General features: G+C 45.9%; 1 protein-coding gene across 1 annotated transcript; it reads left to right on the forward strand.

Moving 5' to 3' along the window:
• Positions 1 to 10,129: 10,129 nt before the first annotated feature.
• On the forward strand, positions 10,130 to 11,945 carry LOC141649318 (uncharacterized). Its single transcript, XM_074458011.1, has 2 exons — positions 10,130 to 11,347; positions 11,460 to 11,945. The coding sequence occupies exons 1-2, from the start codon at positions 10,130 to 10,132 to the stop codon at positions 11,943 to 11,945; spliced, it is 1,704 nt and encodes a 567-aa protein (XP_074314112.1).
• The last annotated feature ends 1,050 nt before the right edge of the window (positions 11,946 to 12,995 follow it).

Genomic DNA, 12,995 nt, shown 5'->3' on the forward strand with positions numbered 1-12,995 from the left:
ACACAATTCACAAGATAAACACATAGCGATCCCGACTCATATCCCATGGTGACTGGTTCAAAATTGTAGGGCGAGTTCGCGACTTTAGGACGTCTCCCAAGCCTTTGCATTAGCTCCTACAACTCCTACCCGGGTTCATTTTAATTTGACTCCCTATATTCATTAGATTCATTGGTTACAGGTTTCAGGATCGTCGCTCTGATACCATTTTGTAACACCCCCATACTCCAAGTGCCTTACCAGGACCACTCAAGGCATGGAAGTGCTACCATCTCGGTTACCCGAGGCAATGATAATCAAATAACAATGAAGAAACATAATTTAAATAACAAAATAGTTTAAAGTGATTACATGATCAAAACCAAAACCAAAACCAAAACTGAAATACAAGATTCTCAGACGGTCTACTGCTAAAACTATCAAAGCTATAAAATATCGTCTCGACGCAAATGAAGACTTCTAATCGCCACGTGATGACTCATCCCGCCTATCCCATACGCGTCATATCATACCGCTCAATAATCGCTCACCACCCCGAATGGATCACCACGAGTTTTTAAAACATTTAAACGGGTCAAGACTAATCACATAATTTATATAATCCAACAACACAACAAACAACACGGCTCAAACAAGTCACACACACAATCACACCCACTCCAATCAATCTCCGTCACCGATCGTCCACCGGACCAGCCCCGGTGGGGGCGCGCAGCCGTACCCACCAAATCCCCGCTCATCATACCGAGCGATAACCCTGTCCCATTAATGTGCACATCCCCTTTCGTGGTGGGTTCCACGAAGGGCGAAACTAGGGCGTGAAGCCACTCCCGCAAGTGACTCCACTCAGCCGAGAACGCATCTCGAGAACCAGAGACAAGCAATCACAACCATTAGACAGCAATCAAAACCAACAACCGTCACAATACGAATACGATAATATTCAACAATCACAACACATCAACAACACATTATGGGACTAATACTGAGTAGGGAAACCCTACCTGGAACAGCAACACAATCAGACGGTCTCAACAACTGTATCAAAATTCTTTTTCTACGAATCCTCCTCCTAACATATAATCACATAATTACTAACAATCACAAAACTAACACAAATCCCCAATTTCCAAAATTAGGGTTTAAACAAAGTTAACTAAATACTATAAAATTGGTATGTAGATCTTACCCTTGATGCAAGGAACACTATGATGCAAAGAACAAGATGATCCGACACTCCTAGCCGTGGGGATTTGCCAACAACGCGACGAGAGAGAACTACGTAACTCCTTTTTCTTTTGAAAGGTTTAGAAAGGTTAAAAATGATGAAATAAACTGACGGAAACCTTTTATATCAAACTCGCGTTATTAGCAAAACCCGTCAAAACAACCCCGTAAAACACACTTACTCGATCGAGTAACTAACGTACTCGATCGAGTGTCGCTTACTCGATCGAGTACCAAGGCTACTCGATCGAGTACCCAACAGGTCAGAAACTATTTTAAAACGCAAAACACACTTACTCGACAGAGTAAGGCCCACTCGATAGAGTACCCAGAGACTCATAAAACCATGGTATTACAATCGCAGTTGAGTTTGCCAAACAGTATGCTGACAATGTCGAGATCCAGGCCAACACCCGTACTCTCGAGGTGTTAACACAAAACGACAAGGAAGGATTCACTGAGTTCCTAACCCGTTGGAGGATGGTGAGTACTCAGTTGGTCAGTAAGCAGAGTGAGTCAACTCTGGTGGAAAAATTTGTCAACAACCCTTGCCTGGTTTATGCCAACCTGCTGAGGTATCAGAATATCAAAACTTTTCAAGATCTGCAGATTCTGGGGACACGCATTTAAGACGACCTCTGAAAGGGTGTCTTAGCAAAGACCACTGGCAGGGGTTATCAAGGATCCACCTCGACCGGATCTCGCCCTTACGGCCAGACAAACAAGATTGATGAGGTTAACCTCGTCGAACCATTTGCCAACAAAATTGAACGCCCCCAGAGAGTGTTCACCAACATAGGGTCAACTTATGCAAGTGCCCTGAAAAGGCTCATGGACCAAGGGAAACTACAACCGATCGGGCCCACCCCGGACCCGGCCGACGCCAAGAAATCCCGATTTTAGAACCCCAACGCCTACTGCCAATATCATCGAGAGAAAGGGCATGATACCGAAAACTGCTTCAATCTCAAGCACCTCATTCAAGACATGATTGAGAAGGGAGATTTGCCTATACCCCCACCAACTAAGCCAAACAACAAGACGAATCATCTGGGAATTCACGCCATCTCTAACGATGAGCCGACCCTAGACTGCTCTCATCTCATCTTGTCGATTAACGACGAGGTGAATGTTCTGGAAAAGGACCCTTCAGACGGAGTGTTCGTGTTCAGTACTGCCACTATGCTCACTATGTTTCAGCAAGTTGAGGAGGACATTGCCAGCCTTTCTAAGAGAATTACCCGACTCGACGACGCCTACCGTCGACTCATCTTCAATCCCCTGGCACCACGTCTGAGGGAGAATTCCCCAAGCATTCAAAACTACCCACCCCAGGATGGATTGCTCCCACGACCATTCTAGCATAGACCCCACGAAAATCACCTTCAAAATAACCACCTTCACGAGAATTACCCTCAAAATAATTACCCTCAAAATAACTACCCTCAAAATAACTACCCTCACAAAAATCGCCCTCACAAAAATATTCCCCACAAGAACTACCCACCGAGGAATACCCCTCCAAGGTATCCTCGAGACCCTGAAATTAACGGCATATGGCGGGATGATGTTGTGGATGTCTATGTCATCCCAGGGAAGGAAAAGTTGACAAAGGAAATCGGACATCTCACCCGGTCCGGACGTCCCTATCTGAATCCAAGCAGCTCAGCGGTCGCTCCAACAACGAATGACCAAGTCGTCCCAGAAGTGGACACCCAACCAAAGGCTCCCGAGAACTCAATCCTGAGCGACTCCTCCAAAGCAAAAGCCGAGATCTCTATCTGGCAATTGATCGCAACGTCTTTCGAGCACCGACAAGCCTTGCTGCAGGCCTTGGGGAAATTAACCGTGCCCTCCACCTCTTCTCCAGAAGAAATAGTGGCACACATGACAAGAGACGCCCCTGATCTGAGTAACCCGGTCGTCTTCTCCGACGAGGATATCCCCCTGTTCGGAGCCAACCATAACCTGGCCCTGTACATCACCGTGCAATGCCTCCAAAAGAATATACCAATGGTCCTCGTGGATGATGGTTCCGCCGTGAATGTCATTCCTCACAAAACTGCCCACAAGCTGGGTATTAAGGAATCTGATTTGATCCCAACGAATCACGGAGTACGCTCCTACGACGGCACTCGTCGCAAGGTCGCTGGGCTAGTCACTTTGACCGTCGCAACCGGCCTCTTAGAAAGACAAACCAGTTTTCAAGTGGTCGACATCGACGCGTCCTTCAACATGCTCCTGGGACGTCCCTGGATTCACGCCGTCAAGGCGGTCACATCAACGCTCCACCAAAAGATCAGGGTCCCCTTCAACGGGAAAACAATCACGATCCCCGCTTCCCCAATCAAAGCAGTTATGAGAAGAGGGTTAGCCTCCGAAGCCATTGAGGAGGACGACAACGAAATGTGGGGTTTCCAAGCCGTGAACGCCATAACTGATGAACTGACAACCTCTGAGTGTGACCCGTTCGCCAACCTCACGATCAACCGTATCATGATGCGTCAGGATTATTTCCCGGGTTTGCCGCTCAATCCACTAAAGGACCCTCTGCCTCCCTTGAAACAGGTTAAGGTCCCCAACATTCCCTTTGGACTGGGATACGAACCTACTCACGAAGATATCCAGGAGATGAACCTCCTAGTCCGAAAACGCAAGAAACATGGAGTCATCCTCCGTCCCTACCACCCAACCCTCAACGGATACTTTGTCCCCGAGGGAGAGTCTGAACTCTACCACGGCTTTCCGGAGCCAATCTATGACTCCGTGGCCAGGGCTAGATAACCGGGAGTGGAAGTCTTCCAAGACTGCTACTTTATTCCCGACAACATCGAAGCCGCATCAACTGAGTCCAAACCGTCACCATGCCTCGACGGACAAGCTGTCACACTACTCTTTGGGGAAGATAACGTCAAACGCCTCGACTATGAGGACATCATCAACATCGCCCTGAAAGACAATCAGTTTGATCCAACCACCTTGATCTCCGATACTGACCCGGAGAAAGCCACCCAGGGCTGGAGGAAAACCATCAAGTGGACCGATCGCCAAGGCCGCATTCTCAAGATCACCACTGGAGAAGGCCCCATGTTCAAGGAAGAAAGTGAAGAAGGATCTGAGTCTGAGTCTGAGTCGGAGTCAGAGTCTGTTATAGCTCCTAACGCTCCGGAAGTCCCAGTCAAGGTCCCCATCCCACTATTTTATCACAAAGTTGTGGCTGATTCAGAGGCTGAGTCCACTAAGGTCACCCCCACTCCCATGAAAGGTGACAACCTGGAGCCTGTTCCAGGGGCCACTTCTTCTGCCGTGTCGCCTCTGACTGACCACGAGATGTCTGTCCTTTCCGAGCTTTTCGCTCGTGTCAACTTAATGAACGCTAAGTTTGCTTGTGACTCGTCTCAATTTAACTGCAATGCAATTCTGAATGATTATGTGGAATTTGACTTGAGTGACTAACCACCTCACTTAGCCAAAGAACTTGACAAACGGGAAACCAGAACCCCCATCATTGAGAAAACCGAGCCTATTAACGTAGGAACCGACAATACACCTCAAGAACTTAGGATAGGGACAACCCTGGACCCCTCGGAAAGACAACAGTTCATTGACCTCTTCCACGAATACAAGGACGTATTCGCCTGGTCTTACAGAGACATGCGGGATTGATCGAGAAATTGCAGAGCACCGGATACCCATCAAACCCGGGGCTAAACTCGTGAAATGAAGCTACGCCGGATGCGCCCCGAGTGGGCCTTAAAATCAAGGAAGAGGTGGACAAACAAAGGTTCAAGGTCGGGTTCATCAAAGTATCTCGAATACTCGGGAATTTGGGTGGCCAACATTGTGCCGGTACCAAAGAAAGACGGACGAATTCGGGTTTGCGTCGACTTCAGGGATCTGAACAAGGCGAGTCCAAAGGACGACTTCCCTTTGCCACATGTTGACATTCTGGTAGACAACACTGCCGAACATGCTCTCCTATCATTCATGAACGGGTATGCCGGGTACAACCAGATTAAAATGGCTGAGGAAGACATGCACAAGACTGCGTTCACTTCGCAGTGGGGCACATATTGCTACACGGTCATGCCTTTCGGCCTCATCAATGCCGGAGCAACCTATCAGAGAACCGCTACCACTCTCCTACATGATATGATGCACAAGGAGGTAGAGGTATATGTTGATGACATGATCGTCAAATCAAAAGAACGGGACGGCCACATCAATGCCCTCCGGAAATTCTTCGCTCGTCTGCGGAAATATAACATGAGACTAAATCCTCAGAAGTGTGCATTCGGGGTCACCTCCGGAAAACTCTTGGGACATGTCGTCAGCAAAAGAGGCATTGAGATTGATGCAACCAAAATCAAAGCCCTTCAACAAATGCCTCAGCCTAAGAACGAGAAGGAGATTCGGGGATTTCTCGGTCAGGTCCAATACATCACCGGTTCATCGCCAAGCTCACTATGATCTCGTGAACCGATATTCAAGAAGCTTCGCGCCTCCGATCACACCGATTGGGACGACGACGACGTCGAAAGCCTTCGACGGGATAAAGGAAATCCTATCCAAACCTCCCGTCCTCATGCCACCTCAACCGGGATTCTCTATCCCCGCACCGATCAGAACCAACACGGCCCATGGGAGCGATGCTAGCACAAACAGTTGGCAACAAAGAGCGAGCCATCTACTACATCAACAAAAAGTTCATTGAGTACGAGACGAGGTATACCCAACTGGAAAAGACATGCCTTGCCCTAGTATGGTCAACAAAGAAGCTGCGGCACTACATGCTCAGCTACTCGGTCCACATCTACTCCAAGATGGACCCGGTTAAATACATCTTCGAAAAACCCGTACTAAACGGAAGGCTGTCTAGGTTGCCGACTTCCTAGCAGAAAATTCCGTCAACGAGGACCCAACGACCGACACATGGTCACTTCCTGACGAAGACATCCTTTGTGCCGACTCCGACGCATGGGACCTATTCTTTGATGGTGCATCTAATCTGAGAGGCTTCGGGGTAGGAATCCTTCTAATATCACCAGAGGGAGGACATGTTCTGATCTCGGTCAAGCTAGACTTCGCCGTCACCAACAATGCCGCTGAATATGAAGCATGTCTCATCGGCCTACAAGCAGCCATCACCCTGGGCATCAAGAGATTGAGGGTCCATGGCGATTCCTCACTCATCATCAATCAGGTATCCGGATCATGGAAAATCCGATCTGGCAGCTTAGCTCCCTACCGAGCAAAGATCAATCAAGAGGCCGAATTCTTCGACCAAGTTGACTACTTCCACTTGTCGCGAGAGGAAAATCAATTTGCTGATGCCTTGGCAAAACTTGCCGCGCTCGTCAACATACCTGACGACATGACATCGATGCCCCTTTGCGTCGAGAGAAGGAGCGAGCCAGCTCACGTTTGTGCCATTATCGACGACGAGTAAAGCCATGATGAACCTTGGTACCAAGCCATCCTCAATTACAAAACCAAAAACAAATTTCCTCCTAACTCTGATCAAAGAGGACAAAGAGCCATCCGTTTACTTGCATCACAATTCGTGATAAACCAAAATCAACTCTACAAAAGAACACCCCAAGGAATTCTCCTCCTTTGCATTGACCATCAAAAAGCCAAGAAAGTCATGGGAGATGTTCACGACGGAGAATGTGGCCCTCACATGAGTGCAATGATGCTTACACGGAAAATCATGCGGCTAGGTTACTACTGGACAACCATGGAAGCTGATTGCCGTAACTACGTCAAACATTGCCACAACTGCCAAATCTTCGCCAACATACAACACATACCACCATCCCTTTTATACACCATGACGTCACCCTGGCCTTTCTCAACCTGGGGCATTGACATAATCGGGAAAGTCAACCCGATAGGCACCAAGGGGCATTGCTTCGTCCTCGTCGCCATCGACTACTTCACCAAATGGGTGGAAGCACAGTCATATGCAGTCTTGACCGCCAAACAAGTGGCCGATTTCATTCAAAACAACATCATCTGCCGATATGGGGTACCCCATGAAATCATCAGCGATCAAGGCTCTCACTTCCGGGCGGAAACTCAAGCCTTGCTGGACAAATACAAGATCAAACGACATCGATCATCCCCCTACCGTCCCCAAACTAACGGAGCGGTGGAGGCAGCGAACAAAACTCTTGTTACCATTATCAAGAAAATGCAAGACAACTACCGCGATTGGCCGAGCAAACTCCCATTCGCACTCTGGGGATACCGAACCTCCATTCGAACACCGACCGGCGCCACACCCTTCTACCTAGCATACGGTATGGAGGCGGTTCAACCGGTAGAGTTAGAGGTCCCATCTCTACGCATTCTACTGGAGAGTCAAGTCCCTGAGGCGGAATGGACCCGTCGGAGGTATGAACAACTCACTTTTCTAGACGAACGGCGGCTCAACGCCTTGCACAACGTCCAGCTATACCAACGACGTATACAACGGGCATTCAACAAGAAGGTTAAACCCAGAAACATCCAGGAGGGCGACTTGGTCCTCAAGTCAGTTCGAGCACCATTACCCGTCGATCCGAGGGGAAAATTAAAACCCAACTGGGCCGGGCCATACCTGGTCAAGAAAATACTTTCGGGGGGCGCAGTGAGACTGAGTGACCTAGATGGGGAGGACTTTACCAACCCAACCAACCTAGACCAACTCAAGAAATACTACCCTTGAACCCTATCAATAAACAGCCTAGCCTAGTTTTGCAACTAGCACCGACCTCAACCCTTTTCATGTCAAGTTCCTCAATGCGTTCTGATTTGAAATTGCATGTTTTATCGAGTCTAAGCTGCGGCACCTTGCCCGTTTCGAATGTCCTTTGATCCGTCAAAGGCAACGTCCATTTGCACTACAAAAACAAACCCCCTGAACTACGAGCATGGTTTGATTTCACCTTTTCAGGTGAATATGTAGGCAGTCCCTCTTATGCCTGAGGGATACAACCACAAAACCCAATTCAAATTCACAAAACATTTCGAACTACGATCATGGTTTGATTTCACCTCTTCAGGTGGATACGTAGGCTGTCCTTCCTTACACAAGGAGGATACAACCATTCCCACAATCGAAAAACAACCATTCCCACAATCGAAAAACAACCATTCCCACAATCGAAAAACAACCATCCCCACATACAAAAAAAAACCCTATCAAAAAAGAAAAAAGGGAAAAACCATTCCCTTTCCCACAAAAACACAAAAATGAGCCTTTCTCCCTTTCCACAAAATACCACTTTCCTAAGTGCACTTGCTTAGGACAATTCAATTCGAATTGTCTTTACCAAATGGATGGAAGAAACAAGCGTTCACAACTTTCGACACGAGCAATCCTCTTATTTAATTAATAATGGGAGGAATTACAATTTCAACAACAAATAAAGCTCGACAAGTCTACAACTTGTTAAAGCTAAGGTGTCAACTAACACACCTCACATAGTAAAACTAGCACAAAACACACAACAACTAGCTAGTACAACATAATAAAAACTCACAACAATAATACAACATAATAATAAAGTGGGTAATGGAGGTCTTCACTCTTCCATTCTACCCTTGCCTTTTCCTTCGGGGTACATCTTCCCCTTGTTCTTCTTGTTGGCCCGCCTAGCATGGACTTCCTCCTCGGAACGGATCCTCAACGGATCTAAGATGGCGACGGCCTCCGGTCTAGCACAAGACCCCATGTTCGACCCAAGACGAGCTAATGCACGGCCCACCATATTCTTGGGACCGGAACTCCTCCTCTTCGGTGGTCTCATCACATCGGGAGTAGCTCCATCAACATACTCCTCAAAGAAGGCAAGGTTGGCCTTGCCAACCTCTCGGTACTTCAAATCGACGACCTCGTCCTTACGAAATTTGGATCTCTCTTCCAAGGACGGAGCACGTGATGCGAATGCGAATCAAGATATTGATCAAACTAATGATTCGAAGTTGGTTAATGAGCTGGACGAATTGGTCGTGAACACTCACGATAATGGCCTAATGTTGGTTCGTAATTTTCAGCCCTTACGCTCCAATGATCCTTCCTTTGTTAGTTTGCTAAATGTGGAATATGGGAACTGATGGGGAGCACACCAAGGCACCCGCTGCACGCACACCAAGGAGGACGAAATCCCGCTGCACGCACACCAAGGAGGACGAAATCCAGCTGCTTGTTTTCTTTATTTTTCAGCAACTTTTCCTTGTTTTCTTGCATGTTTCCTTGTGGAGACAACTTTTCCTTGTTTTCTTGCATGTTTCCTTGTGGAGACAACTTTTCCTTGTTTTCTTGCATGTTTCCTTGTGGAGACAACTTTTCCATGTTTTCTTGCTTGTTTAAATGTTAGCCATTGGATGTATTTTGGATGGTTAAGATTAGAAGGACTTGGGCTATAAGTAAGCCAAGTTCCCAAGTGTAATTTTCAGAAAATTCATAACAAAACACTTGTGTTAAAATCGTTTCTTGTTTGGAAACAAAACTGGTTTGGTTGAAACGCGATTTCGATTAAACTTTCGAGTTGTTGATCAATAGGTCTTGGTCTCACTCACCTTGATCAAGTAATAGGTCTTACTTGTTCAAACACTATCCTTTTATTTACAAAATTCAGAACGGGTCGTACCTAGTACGTTCGGTTCGCCAAAAACGATCCATCAATTTTACTCTTTTTGTTCTCGAAATTAAACGATTTAAGTCTGCGCGTACCTAGTACGAACAGTCCACCGCATCTTGTCCAAATCGTTTTTATTTCCGCTGCCCAATTCGTATCATTTGTGGTATCAGAGCTTCGGCTCTTGATCCTTGTTTAACTATGTCGGTGGATTTCAACAAAGTCCGAATTCATTCATCAATTACGGGAAGCCTTGAAGCATGCTCGTGAAACTGATGAGCGTTGGCAACCTAGAAGAGGAGAACGAATTGTTGATGCATTCAAAGCGAGTGATCTTCCTGAATTCGTTGGAGGGGCGATCCGAGGCCTACTTGGAGTGGGAACGGAAAATCGATCGTTTGTTCGATTTCAAAGACTTGGATGATGATAAGAGGTGTAGGTTTGCAATTCTGAAATTGAGCAAAGGAGCATCGTTGTGGTATGAGGCGATGAAGGCTAAGAGGGTCCGAGAAGGCAAGGAGAAAATTGATTCTTGGGTATCCCTAAAACGCAAACTACGGAAAAGGTATGTACCATCGACCCATAGGTTGTCTACTTATCGCAAAATCGCTGATTTTAGACAAGGCAAATTGAGTGTTAGCGAGTATTTAGATGAATTTCAGAATCTTGCTATTATGGGTGAATTGGAAGAAATAGAGGAACAAAAAATTGCTCGATTTTTGCGTGGTTTAAATTATAACATTGCTAGCACGGTTGAGTTATACCAATATTTTGATTTTGATACTTTGTGTAGTCTTTGTTTGAAAGTCGAATCCCAAGGGAAAACTAAGTATGGGAGTGGGTCGAATTCAGAATCGAGTAAGCCTAAAACGTGGTCTAAACCCGAGTTTAAATCGCTCGGCGGTACCCCAAACAACCAGGCCGTGTCTAACACCTCGATCGGCAACCCTAAAAACACCGCTGGTCAGTCCTCTAAACCCCCGGGAAAAGAGACTAGTTTGGCTAAGGTTCGATGCTTTAAGTGTCAAGGATTCGGTCATTATCAAAGTGCATGTCCTAATCAACGAGTTGTGACCTTAAGAGAAGCCTTTGAGTGTCGGGATGAATTGTTGGCCGAGGAAGAACAAATGGATGAGTTTCTGATTTCTAATGATAATGAGGAAGGGGAAGAAGAAGTAGAGGGTTATGAGGCACCTAATGTCAATACTAATTTGGTTTTGCGAACTTTGAAAATTGATTCTAAACCAATTGAGTCGGGACAACGGAACCAACTGTTTCATACTAATTGTAAGGTGAATAATAGATGGGTAAGTCTAATTATCGATGGGGGAAGTTGTACTAACGTTGCCTCTACTGAAATGGTGTCTAAGTTGGGTCTTAAGACCACAAAACATCCCCATCCTTATGCTTTGCATTGGCTAGATAACGGTAGTAGTGTCAAAGTTACTAAACAGGCCCGTGTGAATTTAGCAATGGGTTCGTATGTTGATGAGGTTTTGTGTGACGTTATACCCATGGATGCTTGTCATATCTTGTTGGGTCGACCTTGGCAATTTGATCGTGATGTGTTACATCGGGGAAAGTGTAATGAATATGAATTGAAAGATAAGGGAAAACGAATTGTGCTCAAGCCTTTATCACCTCAAAAAGCCAGTGTTCTTTGCCACAAACACGGTTCCCAAGGCCGGTATATCGTTGTTGATTGGAAAACGGGATGTGGAGCGAGCTATTGATGGTGGTGAACGGGTTTTCTTACTGGTTGCTAAAGAGAATTCGAGTTCTAATGTTGTTTTGCAGGAAAATGACCAAGTTGAAAAACTCCTTACGGAGTTTAGTGATGTATTTCCCGATGAGCTACCGGCTGGTTTGCCTCCTATTCGGGGCATTGAACATCAAATTGACCTTATTCCGGGCTCATCTCTCCCGAATAAGGCTGCTTATCGTTGTAATCCCAAAGAAACAAAGGAACTCCAAAAGCAAATCGATGAATTGATGGCTAGGGGCTATGTTCGTGAAAGCATAAGTCCTTGTCTTTGTCTGACCGGTACTACTTGTGCCAAAGAAAGATGGGTCGTGGAGGATGTGTGTTGATAGTCGTGCCGTGAATAATATAACAATCAAATACCGCTTCCCAATTCCAAGACTCGATGATATGCTTGACGAGCTTCATGGTTCGGTCATCTTCTCAAAAATCGACCTTAGAAGTGGTTACCATCAGATTCGAATGCGTGAAGGTGATGAATGGAAGACGGCTTTCAAAACGAAGCATGGGTTATATGAATGGACCGTTATGCCATTCGGTCTTACCAATGCTCCAAGTACCTTCATGAGATTGATGAATGAGGTACTTAAATCTTTCTTGGGCAGATTTGTTGTGGTTTATCTTGATGATATATTGGTGTATAGCAGGAGCATAGATGATCATTTTGAACATTTGAGGCAAGTGTTCGAAACATTGCGAAGTCAGAAACTTTATGGGAAGCGTGAGAAGTGCTCTTTTCTTGTGGAGAGCGTAATTTTCTTAGGATACGTGGTGTCCAAGGATGGTGTCTCGGTTGATCAATCAAAAATCGAAGCGATTCGATCATGGCCAGAACCTAAAACCGTTAGTGAGGTACGATCTTTTCATGGGCTTGCTTCATTTTATCGTCGATTTATTCAAAATTTCAGTACCATAACCAGCCCTATAACGGAGTGTTTGAAGAAAGGGAGTTTTAATTGGGGCGGGGCTGCCAAGCAAGCTTTTGAAACGATTAAGGATCGGTTGTGTACCGCTCCTATCTTGGCTTTACCCGACTTTACTCAACCTTTCGAGGTAGAGTGTGATGCTAGTGGCGTAGGAATAGGGGCTGTTTTGATTCAGGGGAATCGTCCTATTGCCTACTTCTCGGAGAAATTGGGTGGGGCTCGATTGAATTATTGCACTTATGATAAGGAATTTTATGCTATTGTGCGGGCTCTTGATCATTGGAGTCACTACCTTCGTCCTAACCATTTTATATTGCATTCCGACCACGAATCCTTGAAATATATTAATGGGCCGCAGAAGTTGAATCTTAGGCACGCAAAATGGGTGGAATTTTTACAATCATTTCACTTTTCATCCAAATATAAAAATGGGAAGAGTAATGTTGTAGCCGA

This window comes from Silene latifolia, chromosome 3 (assembly GCF_048544455.1).
Source record: "Silene latifolia isolate original U9 population chromosome 3, ASM4854445v1, whole genome shotgun sequence".
NCBI lineage: Eukaryota > Viridiplantae > Streptophyta > Magnoliopsida > Caryophyllales > Caryophyllaceae > Silene > Silene latifolia.